General features: G+C 33.9%; 1 protein-coding gene across 4 annotated transcripts in view; it reads right to left on the bottom strand.

Annotated features, from left to right (window-relative positions):
* Positions 1–16,286, bottom strand: part of LOC123563713 (transmembrane protein 220-like) — a 35,547-nt gene extending 19,261 nt beyond the window's left edge. Inside the window, exons 1-3 of one of the 4 annotated variants that reach the window (XM_053535037.1) lie at positions 16,192–16,286; positions 1,341–1,442; positions 560–577 (exon numbers count right to left, since the gene is read on the bottom strand). In XM_053535037.1, the coding sequence (XP_053391012.1) occupies position 560 (1 nt within the window). In that variant the 5' untranslated portion in view covers positions 561–577; positions 1,341–1,442; positions 16,192–16,286. The remainder of the gene's footprint in view (positions 1–559; positions 578–1,340; positions 1,443–16,191) is intronic. The other 3 variants (XM_053535043.1, XM_053535048.1, XM_053535056.1) reach the window with 3 other exon arrangements.
* Positions 16,287–20,288: the final 4,002 nt, after the last annotated feature.

Here is a 20,288-nt window from a genome sequence, read left to right as displayed (position 1 = left end):
GTTTAGTTTAACAATTTTACTATCAGATTTAGTAATCAGAAAATGCATGATTAATTATAAAGTTGATTCGTGAGAAATATTAATCATAATTAATCATTAAGATTAATTTTAATGATTGACCCAATATGTATGTAGTGGTGTAAAATTTATGCAACAGATAAGATAATATGAGCCGTGCCATGAGAAAACTAACATAGTGGCTTTGCGACCAGCAAGGATCACGACCAGCCTGCGCATCCGCGCAGTCTGGTCAGGATCCATGCTGTTCGCTAACAGTTTCTCTAATGGCAATAGACTTTGAAAGCGAACAGCATGGATCCTGACCAGACTGCGCGGATGCGCAGGCTGGTCTGGATCCATGCTGGTCGCAAACCCACTATGTTGGTTTTCTCATGGCGCGGCTCATATGTAAAAATCCCAATGATTTTGCAGTACATATTTCAATTCTGGGTATACATTATCTAAAGCAGAACTACAATGCTATTTTGGTTCATTTATATGGCCTGGGTGAGTGAAAGGAGGTACAATTGTATTAAAGAAAGCTGTGAAATAAACTTACTTTTGACCAGTGTAAGCCCTGTAAAAAGATTAAGTAAGTATCTCCTATAAAAACCTGCATATAAACAAAATGTTATCTCCACCACTTAAACAGAATGATGTAACCCCAAAGACACTATTCAAATCACACAATAACCTATATAATATTGTACATTTTACTGCAGACACATCATTCTATCTTTTTTGCTACAGCTTCTAATGTATTCAAATGGTGTTAAAATTAAGATAAAAAATAAGATTATATTTATAATATATTGTTCAATGTGAATTTGTGCCTAAAAACACACTTTTTTTCTTGTCACACAAAATATATCTAACATCAACAACATTTACGTTGTTTATTTTAATAATCTATTGCCATGATAACTTTAACACAATTAACCCTTCCCATGTTAAATTTCTATAATGAACTGGTTCAGCTTTCAATTTGGATAGTACCATTAACTTTTAAAAGAATGCTTACCAAAAGATACTGACTGAATTGCGAATAGTGCAGATTGTGCAGGCTGATCATGATCTACACAGGTCACAAAGGCAAAATCAGTCGAGTCCAGCATAATAAGGGTTTATAAATAACAAAAAGCTTTCTGCCTACCACTGATGCTGTTTACTGCACTGAGCAATGTTCAGCTATTTTGTCTAGTGGTATAATATACTTTCCAACGACTACAAAGTTTCATTTTGAATTTCTGTTCAATTCTGGAATGTTCAAAGCCTTTATTATAATTATACAAAACATCCAATACTGTGTGGGCAACCATTCCACTGTAGAGGACACCTACCTTTTCACCATTCACTAGCGTTTCTTGTGGTGCAAAGGTCAGTTTGTGGTAATGTTACCAAACGCCTGCTGAAGAAGGAGCACTAGGCGTCAAGCTGATTTCCTATCAAAGAAAAATGCGAGAACCATACTAAGATATAACTATCACTGAATCAGAAATAATTGCTGTAAAAATAGGAAATATATATTATGTTTCTCATGTGACAGAGAATAACAGACTTGGTAGTTTGTAGATATTATACCAATTTGAAGTAAAAATTATACACAATGTGCAAGCATACAGAGAATAAACAAACTGTAGTTATTTACAAGTATCATGATGAAGCTGTGTGAACAGTGAAACTAGTAGATCAAAAATAAAAACTGATAAACACATACCAGTATTAGACATGTTATCCCTCAATTATTTACTATTAGATAGTTTTATTTATAAGTTAAACAAGAGCTGTCGGAGGACAGCAACGCTCGACTATTCAACAGCCTTGTCGACTGAATGAATACGAAAGTCGAAAAAGGGGCATAATTTAAAAAAAGCAAAATAGGGTTATGGAACCTGCATAGTGCTTATCAGCTCATGACAGTGGACAAGTGTGTGAAGTTTCAATCCATTCCCATTAGAGGGTACTGAGATACCAGCCTACATATAAGAATTTAACCCAAAACTCTAAGTTTAAAAAGGTGCATAATTTTGTAAAATGCAAAGTTAGAGTTATTGACCTTTGCACTGCATGTCATATCATGACAGTGAACAAGTGTGTGAAGTTTCAATCCTTTCCCATTAGTGGATACTGAGATACCAGCTTACATACAAAACCTTAACCAAAAAATTCTAAGTCGAAAAAGGGGCATAATTTTGTAAAAAAGCAAAATAGAGTTATGGAACCTGCTTTGTGCATGTCAGATCATGACAGTGAACAAGTGTGTGAAGTTTCAATCCATTCCAATTAGTGAGTACTGAGATACCAGCTTACATACAAAACCTTAACCAAAAAAAATTCTAAGTCGAAAAAAGGGGCATAATTTTGTAAAAAAGCAAATAGAGTTATGGACCTGTGCAATGTAAGTCAGTTTATCACAGTGAATAAGTGTGTGAAGTTTCAATCCATTCACAAGTGGTTACTGAGATACCAGCTTACATACAAAACCTTAACCAAAAATTTCTAAGTCGAAAAAGGGGCATAATTTTGTAAAAAAGCAAAATAGGTTATGGGACCTGTGCAGTGTAAGTCAGTTTATCACAGTGAATAAGTGTGTGAAGTTTCAATCCATTCCCACAAGTGGTTACTGAGATACCAGCTTACATACAAAACCTTAACCAAAAATTTCTAAGTCGAAAAAGGGGCATAATTTTGTAAAAAAGCAGAATAGAATTATGGGACCTGTGCAATGTAAGTCAGTTTATCACAGTGAATAAGTGTGTGAAGTTTCAATCCATTCCCACATGTGGTTGCTGAGATACCAGCTTACATACAAAACTTAACCAAATCGGGACGCGGACGCGGACGCGGACGCGGACGCATGGGCGAGTCCAATAGCTCTACTATTCTATGAATAGTCGAGCTAAAAATAATTTTGCAGCCTGGAGATGAATTGTCCAACAGATTAATTTTCATCTTCTCCAGTATGTTGGTTTTCTCATGGTGCAGCTCATTTACTAACTGGTTTTATAGTTGCCATCCCCCTAACAGGATCCAGTAGTCTGTGGGTACAAACACTTGTATGATAAAGGTCAGACATTAGGCAATATGTACGACAAGGGATTTGGTGCTTGGCTAAATGAGATATACCAATTTACTAAGAACAAACAAGCTACCATTTTTACAACATGTCACAAAGAGTTATGGGTTTTGGCATACTTCCTCTTCTAATGATGATAAAGATGTGTACAAAGTTAAGGCTATCCAGACTTGTGTATCTAAAATTGGTCCTAAACAGAAATGTTAACTGAGGCTGACAATACCTCCATTTAAAACAAGAGCTGTCGAAAGACAGCAGTGCTCGACTGTTCAACAGCCTTGTCAATTGAATGAATATAAAAGTCGAAAAAGGGGCATAATTTTGTAAAATTGCAAAATAGGAGCCTGTACAATGCATATCAGCTCATGATAATGGACAACTGTGTGAAGTTTCATTCATTCCCATTAGTGAGTACTGAGAAACCAGCTTACGTACAAAAACTCAACCAAAAACTGCTAAGTCAAAAAAGGGGCATTATTTTGTAAAAATGTAAAGTAAAATTATGGAACCTGTGCACTGCATGTCAGATCATGACAATGAACAAGTGTGTGAAATATCAAACCATTCCCATTAGTGGGTACTGAGATACTAGCTCACATATAAAACCTTAACTAAAAATTTCTAAGTCGAAAAAGGGGCTAAATTTCGTTAAAAAGCAAAATAGAGTTATGGAACCTGTGCAATGTAAGTGAATAAGAGTGTGAAGTTTCAATCCTTTCCCAAAAGTGGTTACTGAGATAAAAGCTGACATACAAAATCTTAACCAAATCAGGACGCCAACTCAGACGCCGATGCATTGACGAGTCCAATAGCTCTACCTATTCTTTGAATAGCCATGCTAAAATTATCAGACAAAGTGAAACAAAGCTTACCATGTGGTAGTCAAATAATAGGATAATAACTTTGTTTTACTTGTTGCTGCACTGTAGTAGTTCAATAATATCTAAACTGGTCAGTGTCCATAAGAGGAAAGGTTACTATAAATATCAAACACATCCCATCCCAATAAGCTTTTTGTGGACACAATTATAATATGAGCCGTGCCATGGGAAAACCAACATAGTGGCTTTGCGACCAGCATGGATCCAGACCAGCCTGCGCATCCACGCAGTCTGGTCAGGATCCATGCTGTTCGCTAACAGTTTCTCCAATCCCAATAGGCTTTAAAAGCGAACAGCATGGATCCTGACCAGACTGCGCGGATGCGCAGGCTGGTCTTGATCCATGCTGGTCGCAAAGCCACTATGTTGGTTTTCTCATGGCACGGCTCATATATTATTTTTGAATCCTGAATCAAGGGTGAACAAGTTTTTTTTCTGGAAGTGGCTAGGTGTCTGGTACATGTAGCTGGACTCACTTGGATTACAGACATATTAACTGAAATTTTAATTCAATTTTAATAACAATTTAGAAAATGCAAAAATGATCAAAACTTCCATTTACAGCATGCAAATTGCTAATCAAAAATTTATCTAATTTGTAATTGTGTTTTTCTCTCAATTAAAAGATTATAAACACTTCATCACTTTTTCCATCACTTGCGATACATTTAAAACAATGAAACAAAAACAAATAAAAAGAGGGCTGAGATAACTTTTAGAATCATCTGGTTTTGATATCTAATTACAGTATAACAGATAACCAAAATTGACCATTGATCTCTTAGTATTTCACCAAATTCTATTGAGTATTTTATATAGGTAAAGACACTATATGATCTCTACATATTTTTTTTAGTAACTTCATCCCTTATTTTGTATGCTTCAACATTCATAAATCCTTCATACAGTGTGTATCTAACGAAGGAAGTGTATAGCCGCCTGGTAACTGGATGCCTTGCCTGCATTCTAGCTGTCCGGTGACTTGACACCTACCTAAGTTATATCTTCTAGGGGTTTTCTAGGCATCCAGTAATCAATTTGTTTAAGTACTGAGTATTTTTCAATGAAATTATTGTATTATCCTTCACATAACAAGTTGATAAAATAGATGTGATCAGTATTTGAGTTAAAAAATTGCTGCGTATAGATGTATAGATGATGGTACTGTCGCTGTTTACTGTGGTTGTTGTTGTTGTTTTGCAGTAGATGATTGGAGACAAAACTTAGTATTAAAGTAAGCATTATTAATACTATAAAAGTTTGTGTACTATGTCTATGAATATTTATTAAATTTGAAAAAATGAAGAGTTAATTTTCTTAAAACATTCCTTTTGCCAAAACAATTTTTTTTTTAAATTTTGGTTACTGATTTCTTTGTTTTAATCATTTCCCAATTATAAAATTTGCCACATTTCCATTTTTACTCGTTGAAAAATACAGTTATAAAACTACTGTGAGTAAGGTTTAAATTCAGATTAGCATTAATTTTGTTTACTGGTACAATAAAATTAATATATTGCTGTTTAATATAGGCAAACAAAACTGATAAATTTAATTAATTCATTACTCTAATCTCAAACAAACTTATCACCAGACACCCAGAAAAACGCTAGAGGATAGGCTAGGTGTCCAGTTACCTAGGCATTCCTTTAATAAACCGTTTTCAACTTTTATTTCTCTTTCTATGTCCCTCTTCTTTAAAGTAGTATTTCTGGTCACCATAACTTAACTGACGGTACTTTTATTTTGTTTTTAATATTGGAACTGCTGTCAGGGTAGATACCTCCTCGCACCTGTCACATCATATTTTCGAAGATTTAATTTAACTAAAGTCTCTTATTTAAAATTATGGATTAAATTAAACATACGAAGTTTCTACATGAATATTAATGTTTAATTTATTAAAGCAAGTAAGTCTGACCAGTATATTATGACTTTTTTTATTATTTAAAGTCTTTGTTTTCCTTACAGTAAAATGCAGATACGGGTAAGGCTTAGTCCAAATAATAGGACGTTTCGAACAGCATGATAACTTTGACTGCCGCTGTCTCCGTCACGTCCAAACTTATTCTGCATATTTCTGTTAGGAAATCCCCATGAAAATCTGTTCTGGGAACGTTTTCTGGTACATGTACAAAGTATTTGTAATGATTACATCTCTGCTAATGAATTTATGTTGACATTCTAGCATAAAACTGCTGTTCTTGTCACTTTTTGGGGTGTTTTAACAGGAGAATAAACATGTGTTAACAAAGACATACTCGCGCTCACATGCTGTTATAACACCTTTTTATATATGCGCTTTCCATGGCAAAGCGTAAACGTATTACGGCCCCAAAATGGATAATTCAAAAGGAAATGACGTCAACTTAAAAACAACGTAGACTTTACCGCGCATTTCATGAAATTTAATGATGTTGAGGGACAATGTGTTTATTTACTTGGTTTTAACACGTTTTATGCTAGAATAGCATTAGCGCATGTTCTTTTTGTGTTATAACCTCTTCAGAATCCCTCAGGAACCGTTGGTACCCTTGCCCTACCGGGCTCAGGTACCAACCAATCCCTCGGGATTCTGCTGATGTTATAACACGAAAATTCATGCGTTATTCTTACATTAATGCATAAACTTGCCTCGTTTACATTTTATGAATGTATATTTTGTGTTTTGTTTCTGTAATTTAGTGTCATATCGGCAGTCTTCTGTTATTGAAACCAGTGTCAGGGTAGATATCTCCTCACACCTGTCACATCATATTTTCGAAGATTTAAGTCTCTTATTTAAAATTATGGATTAAATTAAACATATGAAGTTTCTACATGAATATTAATGTTTAATTTATTAAAGCAATAAGTCTAACCAGTATATGACTTTTTTGGATTTTTAAAGTCTTCGTTTTCCTAACAGTAAAATGCAGACACGGGTAAGGCTTAGAGGGATGACAACTACAAATTATCAGATCATAAAATAAGTCATCCCGATAAGCCAAATGAGTAAGGCTTAAGGTAAGGCTTAGAGGGATGAGATAAAATATTAGTTAAAATAATTCGACGTTCAGATTGTTTTATATTTGTGACTGGCAATCTAACGTTAAAACTTTGAAGGACCAAAAATAATGGAGGATGAATCTCAGTACACAGTCACATAAAGTTATTGGTTTTATCACTTGCACATATTGGTGTGTAAGGCATGAATACACACGGTAAACCTTAATCGTATACAGTACAAACATAGGTTTAAATCACCAGAAAATTCGTAATTTTGGATATTATTTGATAATTTTTACATAAATCAATGAGGAATTGAATCGTCGGCAGCGATGGAAATTTCATCAGTAATTGCTTCAACTATATTAGTCTTTCAAGCGTTTGACGCGAGTGGGGATATTGCCCATACGAAAAAATTATCTCAATATTTTCTAGGATCCCGTCAAATTAGTTGGACTAGATAAAACATCGGATCATAAAATAATTAACAGGCTGGTAACATTGCCCGATCGGGCTTATGACACAAAAAGTAATATTTCTTGACAAATAATGAAGATATTTCTTTCAAACTTGGTCCATTTATTAAGCATTACATATAATGCTTATCAAGATAGAAATAACTTTGTTGCCTTCAGTTTAGTTAGAATTACTTCCCTTTTTCAGACTTTTATGATGCATAATTTTTGAAGTCCAAAAATATTATGTTTTAATGCAATGTTTAAAACAGAAAAGGGTTCAACAGCTTTCTAGTGCTCCAAACTTGTGCACCAATACCTTTATTCTATATATTTAGGGTAAATACTTTGTTTCTAGTGCAGATGTATGAGCAATTTTTTTAGGACTAACATTTCTCTATAATGTTGTAAGTGAAATCAGAGTAAAGTGCAGGGTTTCCACTGGCCCAAATTTCTTTTCCGCCACAAAATATCGAAGTCAACGACACATAGGGGGAGGGGGTGTCCAGTGGGTGTATTCTCCAACACACTGTGCATGTTGCAACAATTTGTCATTTTATATTTTACCGTAAAACTCTTATTGGGGGATGGGGTGTGGGTAGGAGGCTCTCTCCTTGCAAATTTTTGGAATACAGGCATGAAATGAAGGACTCTGGTGCATTTTTATGTTCAAAATTTTGAGATAATGGAGAGGTTAGTACCCTTTTGATGAGTGGTGGGGGGGGGGGGTCAGGGGGATTTCCCCCTGGGACATTTTGAAATACAAGCATGAAATGGTGGCTTCTGGTGCATTTTAAGGTCCAAAATTTTGAGGTAAAGGAGGGGTTAGTACCCTCTTTATGAGTGGGAGGTCAGAGGGTTTTTCCCTGGAAAAATTATAAAATACAAGTATGGAATAGTGGCCTCTGGTGTGTTTCTTGGTCTAAATTTTGAGAAAATATTATTATTATTCCTTTGCCAAAATAGCAGGGTACTTCTCAGCAAAAATTAAAAAAATACATCTGCATAGGTAGGTCTGACCAAAATTAATCGGAAATTGGGGTTGCGAAAATGTGTGACAAACAAAAAAAAGGCAATTAAGATTAGCATTATCTATAAAATGAAAATTTATTGATCAGGTCGGCATGACGTCACATCCTGAGCAATCGATTATGCAAATTACCTTGGAGGTAAAAGCAGGACCTCGCAATTCGTAGCGAATTAACTAGCGGTATGGGTTGGGATGTTTTTATTTTCAAATAAAACAAATCAAGAGTCATCTTTTTTTATCATCTGCAGTCCTAACGCTATGGTACAATATATATATTTAAAAAAAATGTATGGTTTTTGTGATAATTGATTTTGTGGCATTTTAAAACGGTCTGGAAAAAGTGACAGATTATGTATTGTCAGCTCTTCGGCGCTACGGATCAGTTATAATTAAAACAAGTTCCCAAGCTTATTCAACATTTTCTTAGTTTGCATATCTACATATTAAACTAAACTAAATATCTGAGAACATATATATAACATTTTTTTATTCAATTTCTTTTCTTAAAATCGTAGCAATTGTTTCTTTCATCTTTCAGAGAATCTTTCAAGTGTCTTGAAAAAAAATTTTTGTTTGTTTGTTTTTTTCAAGAAAAAAAAAAAACAGATCAAATTAATAAGTAAATTAATTTTCTGTTGTTTTTTATGTCTTTTTTTAAATAAGCTGATTTTCTTAATGTTTTAATGCTCTGAAATAATTATATTGTTGCCATTTTCTGAAATGTACTTTGTGCAATATATTTTATTTAGTTTATGTAAAATGCTATAATGTCGAAGTACATTAAGTATGAAAGTCATTTAAATAAAGATGAAAACTTATACTTCATTCTATATGTAATCTTATTGCAGTTGTTTTTTTTTCTTTGAAGAAATGTCCTTCCAGCCAAAAATTAGTTTGGTGAATTGATTTTAAAATTTCAGATGAACTATATGCTCGGGCATGTGTATTGGTTAAGGTTTTTATGTAGTAGCTCTATTAATCCCTTTGTCAATTGACACACAAATAACGATTGTAGGACATTTGCCCCCCAGGACATTTGCCCCCCAATGAAAAAATGAACTGCTGGACATCTGCCCCCCAGTTGAAATGGTAGATAGGACATTTGCCCCCCATGGCTTATTTTTGGAATGGACATTTGCCCCCCAATATTTTTGTCCTATATGCCAGTATATATAACTGTATTTTTTGTTGTTTTATTAATAAAATTACTCTTAAAGGCAATTTTCAGTAAAAAAAACTGTTTTATTAATAATAATTTGATAAATATGATATTTACCTTTAGGTGTTAAGGAAAATAATAGCATATTATTGAGTAATAAAAGTGCTCATAACAGCGTTATAATTTCTTAATTAGTGCAATGTTTTTAACACTCAAACTTGTTAATTTGGCAATTATCTACTACAAAATTGTATAAAACAAAGATATTGTCCCCTAAAATATGATGAATGTCTTGTACGAAGTTCCTCAAAAATCACTGGGGGACAAAAATATTGGGGGGCAAATGTCCATTTCAGAAAAAAAGCACTGGGGGGCAAATGTACTATCTATCATTTCAACTCGGGGGCGAATGTCCAGCAGTCCACTTTTTCATTGGGGGGCAAATGTCCTGGGGGGCAAATGTCCGGATCCCACAAATAACAATAATGTGCATCTCCCAAATATCATAAGACCCTGAAGGCATACATCAAACGGATAAGACAGGAAATTACCATAAGGCCCCGAAGGGGTACATCAGAGGGATAAAACAAACAGGAAATCAATCTATTAATTAGTGACAGTCATTAGGAACTGGTCAAAACTGATTTTCATTAATATACCACGTACTGATTGGTTTCCATAGTGATTTATGACTTACGACTGGAATGAATGCTTTAATTTTGTGGTGTGTGGAAGCAGTCAATTGTGACAGTCTAACAATTAACAAAAAACATGGATATTGAAAACTATATGACTAAAATTATTCTAGACAAAGCGTGCAAATTATCGTTCACAGTTTTAAATAATTGACAATTTACTACAAAACAGAGATCAGTATTTTTCAGTTTTTTCGTAAATGGAAGTCATCAATTTATTGATACGTCCTGGCTTTTTGTAAAAAAGAAACTAGCATGCAGTTATTATATATATCTTTTTTTTCTCCACGTGTAACACAGTAGCTCTAGATGTCATATTACATTTAAAACAATTGTAACATATAAAAAAAACCTTTGTGTTATAAATGCAGTTAAAGATCTTCTATTGTGATCCTGATATGCTTCGAGGGAGAAAAATCCCATCTCCAGTATTTACGCATAATGTACTATTAAGCTTTAAGTTATGACACCTCTCATTAAATCTCATACGAATCAGAATTTAGGTAAGAGGTGTTGATTTAATTAAAGTTGGCGTGACTGAATCACTTTTGACACCACAGTATAAGCTTATAATCTGGTTTTCAGAACTATTTTAATGGCAGGCTACAAAATAGAACGATAAAAGTGAAAAGAATGGAGAAACCTAATTAGATGAGCTTGATTTTTTGTTTTATTTATTTTTAAAAGACCTCCGATTTTTTAAATTATAATTTTCATCCAGTCCGTCACAAATATGAGACCTTGCAGCTTACACAGATCAATGATGAATATCACGTCTGAAACTTAAAAAAAGAAAGATTTCTTTCTCGGGAGTGATTTCTGGAACATCACGCTACATTATAAATTCACTGACTTCACTGAAAATTGCCCAAAATTTTACTTTAAGCAAAGATAAACAACCAGCACTAGTGAAACATGAAACGCTTTTCATTTACAATTTAGCGTTTGCTGTAACCTCCGCTTGTTACTATGCAACGCGATACGCTGAAGTGCCCGGATATCCGACCTGATCATTAACTTATTTTCTATGGCCAGAGTTAATTTTTACCATTGATTTCTCCTTGTTTATCACAGTTTTCTATTGGAATTTGCAAAAATCAATCTACGATCATGATTTAAAAATTATTGGAATTTATCGAGGATGTCCCGTCCGTTGTTCATTCTGAAGTTTTGCTACGAAATATAACTTAAAAATGGCTACTTTGACACTGCTTTCGTGATTCCGCTTGTTAAAACGTGTATAAATTTTTAATTCAGTCCGTGAAACATGACTTTCATTTGTTTACTATCGCGCCATATTACTTCAATCAACGATGACATATGTAAAGGCGGAGCATAATAATTTTGCTGATAAAATACGTCACGCGTTCTACATCCAAAGCTGTCATTGGTTTATCACATGTTTAAATTAAAGTCAAAGATCGGAGAGGCACGTGGCAGCATGTGTAATTAATGCCGAATCGCTAATCCCTCGCTTGGTGACACGCTGTGTATTGTGTATCATGAACGGAAATGCCCGCGGGTAATATTGATTTTTTTAGGCAAGACAGAGATTAAGACAGAGAAATACACATTATAAAAAATACATTTACAGCAAAAACTTTTTTCGCCAATTTTTTATTTTTTTCGCCATTGGCGACTTTGGCGAATGGCAGCGGAAACCCTGAAAATGTTTACATTCATATACTTGCGCAATAATTTAGAGCATTAGAAAGCCATTTAACCCTTTTTTGTTTTAAACTTAGCATTAGAACATTGTTTTTTTGGACTTCAAAGATTATGTGTCATAAAAATCTGAAAAGGGGAAATAATTCTACCAAAACTGAAGGCAAAATGAAATAAGTTATTTTTATTCTAATTTGTATCATTTGTTATGCTTAACAAATGGACCAAATCTGAAAGAAATATCTTCATTATTTTTCAAGAAATATTACTTTTTGTGCCATAAGCCCGATCGGGCAATGTTACCAGCCTGATTAAGTCATCCCAATAAGCCAAATGAGTAAGGCTAACCCCTATCGGGCCTCAGTCAAGCTGTTTAGATGGAATATAACCTGTGACTTTATAAATAATATGCCGAAAGTGCAAAGATCCAGATTTATTCTGAACACCAAGTGCAAAATTAACTGAATGGCAAATTCTTGAAGTGATTCTTGAAGTTATAATTTCAGATATGAAAACACATTAGAAATACCAACAGTAAAAACAGTCAGGTATGGCAAGAACTCTTTTAGGTTTGAGGCCGTTCAGGTGTGGAACAGTCTGCCAAATGATATAAGGACTGCACAGGAATACAAGGAATTTGTCAGGCTGATCCGCACCTGGACTGGTCCCAAATGTAAATGTGCCATGTGCTTATAGTTGCTTTTATACTTTTCTTTGCTGTTTGGCTTGTTGTGTTGCTTTATTTGTTTGTGTGCTTCTTAGTTTCGTCCTCAGCTAAAGACTTTTTTTGCATTTATCAGTTTAATTTGTTTGTCTGCTTCCATGTTTTTTGGTTTTTATTCTTTTTTGTGCTGTCGCCTGGTGGAGTCTCAGCGCGTGTGGACTGGCCATACAGCTGGCAAAACCAGGTGAAGCATATCTTAAACTTTTTATCACTACTTCATCTATCCATTTACTCATTATCTTAACAATAGTTTTTCATTTTAACTGAGTACTTACATTTAAATAGTAATATAAGTCATAATTTAGTATATTCTTAATATATATTTTTTTCATATATATCTTTTTTCTCTCTCTTTCATGCATGATGCCAATCTGTTTTTACTGTGATAACATTGTAGATGACAGAGGCGGGTGTGGCACTGTGTATGACCCTCTCAGGGCCCTTTTCCCTCTCTACATCTTTCTTTCGGTAGGTTGGGATAAGTACTTTACTTGGGGAATTAGGTTTTCTGTCTCACACTTGTCACATACCCGACTGTCAACTACTAATTCCTTATTTATGCCCATAGACTTGTATTTTTACTTACATGTACCAATATAATATGCTTATCTTTTTTTTTATGCTATGCTTTAAGGTACTTCCGCCATCTTGAATTTAGAGTGACCTTCATTTGAGGTGTGAAAATATAGTGAACAAAAGCTTTCAAATGCAGCTGTTCCAGAGTACAAAAACAGCTCAGTTTGCAAGACTTGAACTAAAAGAAGGTGTATAAAAAGTAAAACTAAAATTTGGAAATAAACAAAGAAGATATTTTACCTGTATTTTTCCAAATTTTTGGTTAGATTTATAAATCCTTTCAAAATACTTTTTTAAAAATTCATGAATGGCAAAAGTTAGTTCAAAGTTTCAATTAGTGCATAGGAGAATTGTCTTACTGAATAGAACTAAACTTAGTACAAAATCTGTTTTCAAATCTGACCACCTCATGTATTAAAACGAAAATAAATCTGTACATATTGCTATTTTCAGCATACATAAAAGTAGTGCAATGTGCGGGCAATGATTTTTTTACGTATGGTGTACCAGACTGCCTAAAATTGTAAGACAAGTCTCAGACTTAATGTTAACAAGATTTAGCAACGATCCAAAATTCTTTTCAAGGATTGTGCTAGTATCATAAAGGTTTAATTTATTATAGCGGAATTTATGTACTTACGCGCTGCTTATCTCACGGAAAATGTGGTGGAAATAGAATTTTCGGCACCCCCTCTGTAACTACCGAAATTACTTAACGTAACTTTCTCACACATACGTGTTTGTATATCTATAAATTATAAAAAAAACAATCAAAATATTTGCTTTATCATGATATATGCAAATATTTTAGACAATCTTGAAACATTCGGCCACAGTATTTCCGCATACTGGTCCGGGACAAGTTCGATGTGTATATTGATTCCTTATTAGATGTTTCATGCGTCGTAAACTAACCAATTTTGATCTATCGACTTTTTATACAATATGAGAATTTATGCAGCATGTTTTTAAAAACACAGTGAGAATAAATCGCAGAAAAAATGTACAGCCAAATATGTTAGGAGGTAATACAATTTGTATACAATTGTAGATAACTACGAAACATTTTACAAAATGCAATCAGTTGAACTTCTCACGCAAAAACCTGATGATTAAAATCAGCAGTATCTCAAAAGTAACCTTTCTGTTTCTTGCTTCTTCGTTAAACAACGATATTTTTCACACTTTCATAGATTTAAACTGATAATAAATGTGTATTGAAATTCAGGCATAGAAATGGACACTGACTTTACATTAGTGATTACTGCGGTGTTGACAGCGGAAGCAGCGGTCCAGTACTAAGACTGTCTATGAAACCAAGGATAACGAGCTCTTTATCATTCTGAAAATTACGAACATTGGGATCAGTTTCAGTATACTAGTATTATACTTGCTATTTGCCGAGTGCACACTTGTTTTCTATCGTCGTTAATATAAAGCAGACTAGTAAATATTCGTACAAATGCATAATCTCATAAACACTTCTTTAATGTATGTTCTCTGAAATTAACAAATAACTGGCTCAACTGAGACACAATACTTTAAAGTAAATTCAGTTTATTCACCACGAGGTTCAAAATGCACGGGAGTCTCGTGATAGTACATGCCTTTAATTTCACATGGTTAAAGTGTAAAACAAATAGTTAAATTTGCTTCGTTTTATTTATCACGGAAAAGATCGGACGGTTTTTGATATTGGAATAATTTTAGAACATCTATGCATTTAAAGTTGAAAGTTGATCGTTTTCTACAGGATGTAAAACTGAAACAAGTAAGCACTTTTACTTTTTCAGCAATGTTCCTCAGGTGAACTTTGACACTGTTTACAAACTTTAAAAAGAGAAACCAGTTTTGTGTCATCCTGAAATGCGTTGTTCGGCTGAAACTTATAGTTCCCGGAAAAGTTCTAAAATGGTTTATTTTGGGGATTTTTGTTTTATTTATGTATTCAACACAATGTGCAATATTTCCAGTTTTTGAAAATGATTGAAATTGAACTTTATTTTAGAAAAAGTTCCGATCTTTCAATAATATTTTGCCAGCGGATGCTTACACATTTTAAGTGAAACGCCTTTCTTGTCCAAAGGTGGTGTGTAAAGCGAAAAACTATCATTACACATTGCGTTTATTCTTTAAATGTAAAGGATCGGTAACAGATCAAGGAGATCGGGCAGTGCTAAACTATACTAAATGGATATCTCTAACAATGAATAAGGAGGCATATATATTTCAGTAAGGAAATCTGAGGTAAAAGAACAATCATATATTTAATTCCTTGAAATAAACATGGCGGCGAAATATTTTAGAAAAACTGTGCACGTGTTTTGCGCATTAGAATGTTTAACGACATTTTCTTGAAAAAGTAACGCTCGTGTGCACTATTTTGGCATTTCTTTGATTTGAAAGTAAATATTTTATAGCAATTTAGGTTGCATACGATACCGAAATTTTGCACCAAAAATGTTCACTCATTTTCTTCCAAAGCACTGTGGAGATAGGGTTCAACGTAGCTTTCATGCTCGCAAGTTTACCTACAGATATATCTTTTCAACTTTTATCATATATTTTTTGCGTCATTGCATTTCGAAAGCTGTTTCGAGGATTCTGATTTTTCACATGAATTTCTAATTTCAATTTGCGGAAGAACCTTAACCATGTACTTTTCTTTTACAGCCTTTTTTAATAGTTATATTATTTTTTACATATGTTTGTCGGGAAATAGCTTTAAGCTAATGTTTTTGTTATATATAGTATCCGACGTTAAATAAAGTTTCTTGTATCTTGTATCTAGCAGTTTTTACGGAGATATGGAATAATCACAGGTGACAGGTCAGGAGTCTGTAATTCTATCAATAAGACCATAGAAGTCTATCTTTACAAAAAATACCCCCTGTATATACTAGGATCATCTATTCTTGCAAAGAGTTCTGGCAACTTCGTACCTTGTTAGTGGTAACTGCACGTGTTGTGTAAGAAATTTTATTCACCTGTCAGTTCTCACGTTTGTTTACATTTTCCACTTCCTGAGTATCGTTCAATTTACACACTTATCACAAGTGTGTAAATTGAACGAATCGCGAAAATAGGTTGAAGGTTGAACACCACTAAATCAAGCTACATTCTTATTTCATACAATCCACTTATTTGATAACGTTTTTCGTAACTTTTCTGGAATATTGAATTTTCACAGCCTTATATTCCGATAAAGGACTATATGTCTCAAACTGAAAAGAAAATGCTTTAACAAATATATACTGAAATGCACGGAAACGGCAACTTTGCAAAAAAGCTACAGATAACTCGCCAATAGCGGGTCACTATCAACACTTTTAGCATGTGGTGAAGAATGTTTAGACTTTCATGATATCTAAACTTACTAACACTTAAAACTATTGCTCACATTCATTTAAATCTTTGATTTATTTGAATCTATCTTTTATGTCTGAAGTTATGATAAAATATTTAAACCTGTCCGATTCGCCAATAGGGGGTCACCTAGTTTATCATATTTTCTTTCCATTTAAAATAGTCTTTTTTTCTGACCAAACATGACTGTGGTATTGGAAATAAACATTTCAAGGCAGAATATAATGAGGATCAGTATGTTTACATTTCAAACAGGAAATACTAGGTAAAAGAATATAGCGCTGGTTTTCACAGTTATATTTCTATGCACGATTATTACCAACTATATCTAAAACTAAAATAAAAATATTGATGCACAGAACCTTATTCATTTATCTAAATTTGCCAGTTCAAACCATTATTACATCAAATCAACCATTGATTTGTATTTTTAAGCAGAATAAACAATCTTTTGATTATCCCTGATATGGGTGATCCTTTATTGGCTAAATGGCCGCCTTTTCTTGATGGCAGTTTTTTTTTCGTCAAAGTCAATCTAAAATTCATAATCATATTATTCCTATGAAAGTGTGTGTTTCACTCTTCAAAATGGTACCAAATTTGTGTGGTTTTATCTAAGCAACTGTGACGTATGCTCAAAAATATTCTACTTCGAAGAATTCAAGAGTGCTAAAATCCAAGTCAGGAAACATGGTTGCAAGAGTTATCTACTCATGGAACTCAAACTCATTAGATTAGATCCATCTTCTTTTGTGTAATAATTGCTAAGTGGTAAGTTTATATTACTGGATTCTTAAACATTGTATACTCTAATATTTATAAGAGAGATTCACATTTTATTTTCCAGTGACCCGCTATTGGCAGTGATTCTCTATTGGCGAGTTGACTGTACTACAAACACCCAATATGCCCATGATCTCCGTTACAGAAGAGGGTGTTGATAAACTCCTGCAGGGGCCCTCTCCAAACAAAGCCCCTGGCCCAGATGAACTCTCACCAAGAGTTCTAAAAGAGCTACACCACGAGATAGCGCCTATCCTTACAATAATATTTAGGTCATCCCTGGAAACTGGCTGTGTCCCGCCAGATTGGCGAAGTGCAGTTGTCGCCCCTGTGTATAAGAAAGGCCCGAAATCAAAGGCCAGTAACTACAGGCCAATATCTCTCACCTGCATAGCTTCCAAATTATTGGAAAACATCCTAGTCTCCAACATCATGACACATTTTGACACTAATGACCTCCTAAGCCAGTACCAGCATGGCTTCAGATCTAAGCATAGCTGCGAATCACAACTGATCAGCTTTACACAAGAAGTTTACGACAACCTTGAGCAAGGTCAACAAACAAATGTAATAGTAATGGATTTTAGCAAAGCATTCGACAAGGTTGATCACAATAAACTGATATTTAAACTTAATGAGCTGGGTGTCCACCCTCTGGTATCACAGTGGATAAAGTCATTTTTGAAGGGCCGAACCCAAAGAGAAGTTGTAGACGGCTGCACTTCTGACACCCTGCCTGTCCTGTCCAGTGTCCCTCAGGGATCTGTCCTAGGGACCTGTCTCTGCCTGGCTTACATTAATGACCTACCAGATTCTATTAGAAGTAAGGCAATACTGTTTGCAGATGATACCATACAGTCAAGTCCTCATCTGATGCCCAAACACTACAAAAAGATTTGTACGCCCTTGAAAAGTGGGAACGGGACTGGTCAATGGAATTTAATCCAGACAAGTGTGAAGTGCTGAGATTTGTAAATTTGCCACCATTTACCACTGAAAAATCATTGGAAAACAGTGGAGTATTGGAACTAGCCTTTTTTGAGTGGAAACTGATGGAAAACATTGAAAAAAAATAGAGGATGGAGAGGCCAGTCAAAATTTTCCACCATTTTCCATCAAATGCCAGTATCAGTGGAGTATTGGAACATTTTTCACTATTTGCCATTAAAGTTTTTCACTGTTTGCCACTGTCACATATTGATGTAAACACTGCCATCATTTTCCATTGAATGCCACTATCAGTGGAGTATTGGAACGTATTTCACCATTTGCCACTAAAATTTTCCACTATTTGCCACCATAACTGTTGTGGCAATCAGTGTAAAATATGCCACTGTTTTTCTCTCAATGCCACTGTTTGCCATGGATATATCTCCAACATTCTCCACTAACCAGCATGAAGAATGCCACTGTTTTCCACCATTTGCCATCAAGTCTATGAGGCATATACCCTTACTGAATGTGTTTGAAACATGATCTGAAATAAATAATGAAAGAAAGGAATATAATCATTAGATCAGCTTATGTAATTTTTCCCTTTTAAACTGTCAATTAATTCACATCATTTTCATGATATTATTAAAGCACTTAATTCAACTTTGCTCATTAGACTTAAAAATTCTTGAAGTGAATATGCTTCGATGAAAGAAAATTGTTTTGTATTAAAGATAGTAGTTTACTAGAACTGTTAAGTAAAAAGATGTTACAAGAACATTCCTTACAATAAATACTGTTCAATGAGTTTTGTGCTGGATTAAAGTACCTGCAGACATACTTACAGGAGTTTACACATCACTAGGTTTTCTCTGTGAGCACCATTCATTCTGCGTGTGTAAATCACTGAAGCCTGAAAATGTCTCAGGCCTCATAATTTTATCCATGTGTGTTTTGGCATATGTCACGTACTGCATATACACACCTGATACTTTATCTGAAAAGTAATTATGATAAATGAATTAGAACCTTTTTATGTTTATTATTGATTTAGTTTGTGTATAAACTGACAAGAGATGAATTACTGAAGAATAAATGGTAATTTGAAAAGACTGAGTCAGCATTTAATTTCAAGAAGTTTATTCTGAAGCTTCCTGAATGTTATAAAACATGTTTTAATAGAAAATAAGTAAATAGATGTACTTACCTAGTGTCCATTTAAAAGTTATTTAGCAACATAAAATGTTTAAATTCCAGCTGCATGTGTAAAGGAATATCTCCAACAAAGAAGTTCCTGTTTACTTTTAAACTTTTGATATTCTTGAGCAGCTTTCTAGTTTGCTATCTATTGTTGAAAGAATCTCCACTAGAATGTTTTAACAATTACTTATATCTACTAAATAGAGAATATGTTCCATTTGTCAATTTTTACATATTTAAAAGGCCTTTGAAATAAAATAGGACTGTTGGGACTACTTTGTGTGTTTTGGCTCCACTACATATCTTTATTTTCATTGGTTGAGAGTTCTATTTATAACACAGCAGCATTCCATTTTCCTTTATCTCTGCAGTGTGTTTACACTGTATTTTTATACAATGTACAGGTATCAAGGTCATGCTGTGAGAGAACAGCCCCTATAATAAATAGTGCTAGTCAACAAAAAGATTCTCAGTAACTTGAGTAAGACACAATGATGAAACAATATTATCTATCTGTAAGTTTGATGTTTATTTCAATTGAGGCATGTTACACAGTAGAAACAGCAAATTTAAACAATAAACTACCTGTTTAAGGGTGACTCAAACAATAGTTCATCTTCATTATAATTATAAGCAAAAATATGAGTATGATTAAAATAATTATGTTTTGCAAGAGGAACTCAATGTTACAAGTCTTTATTTAAATCTAATGTTTCAGCTTTATCACTACACAAATGGTATCAGCATAGAAATATCT

The sequence above is a fragment of the Mercenaria mercenaria genome, chromosome 2, assembly GCF_021730395.1.
Source record: "Mercenaria mercenaria strain notata chromosome 2, MADL_Memer_1, whole genome shotgun sequence".
NCBI lineage: Eukaryota > Metazoa > Mollusca > Bivalvia > Venerida > Veneridae > Mercenaria > Mercenaria mercenaria.
Note: the sequence above shows the minus strand (reverse complement) of the source record. Positions and strands in the feature narration are given on the sequence as shown.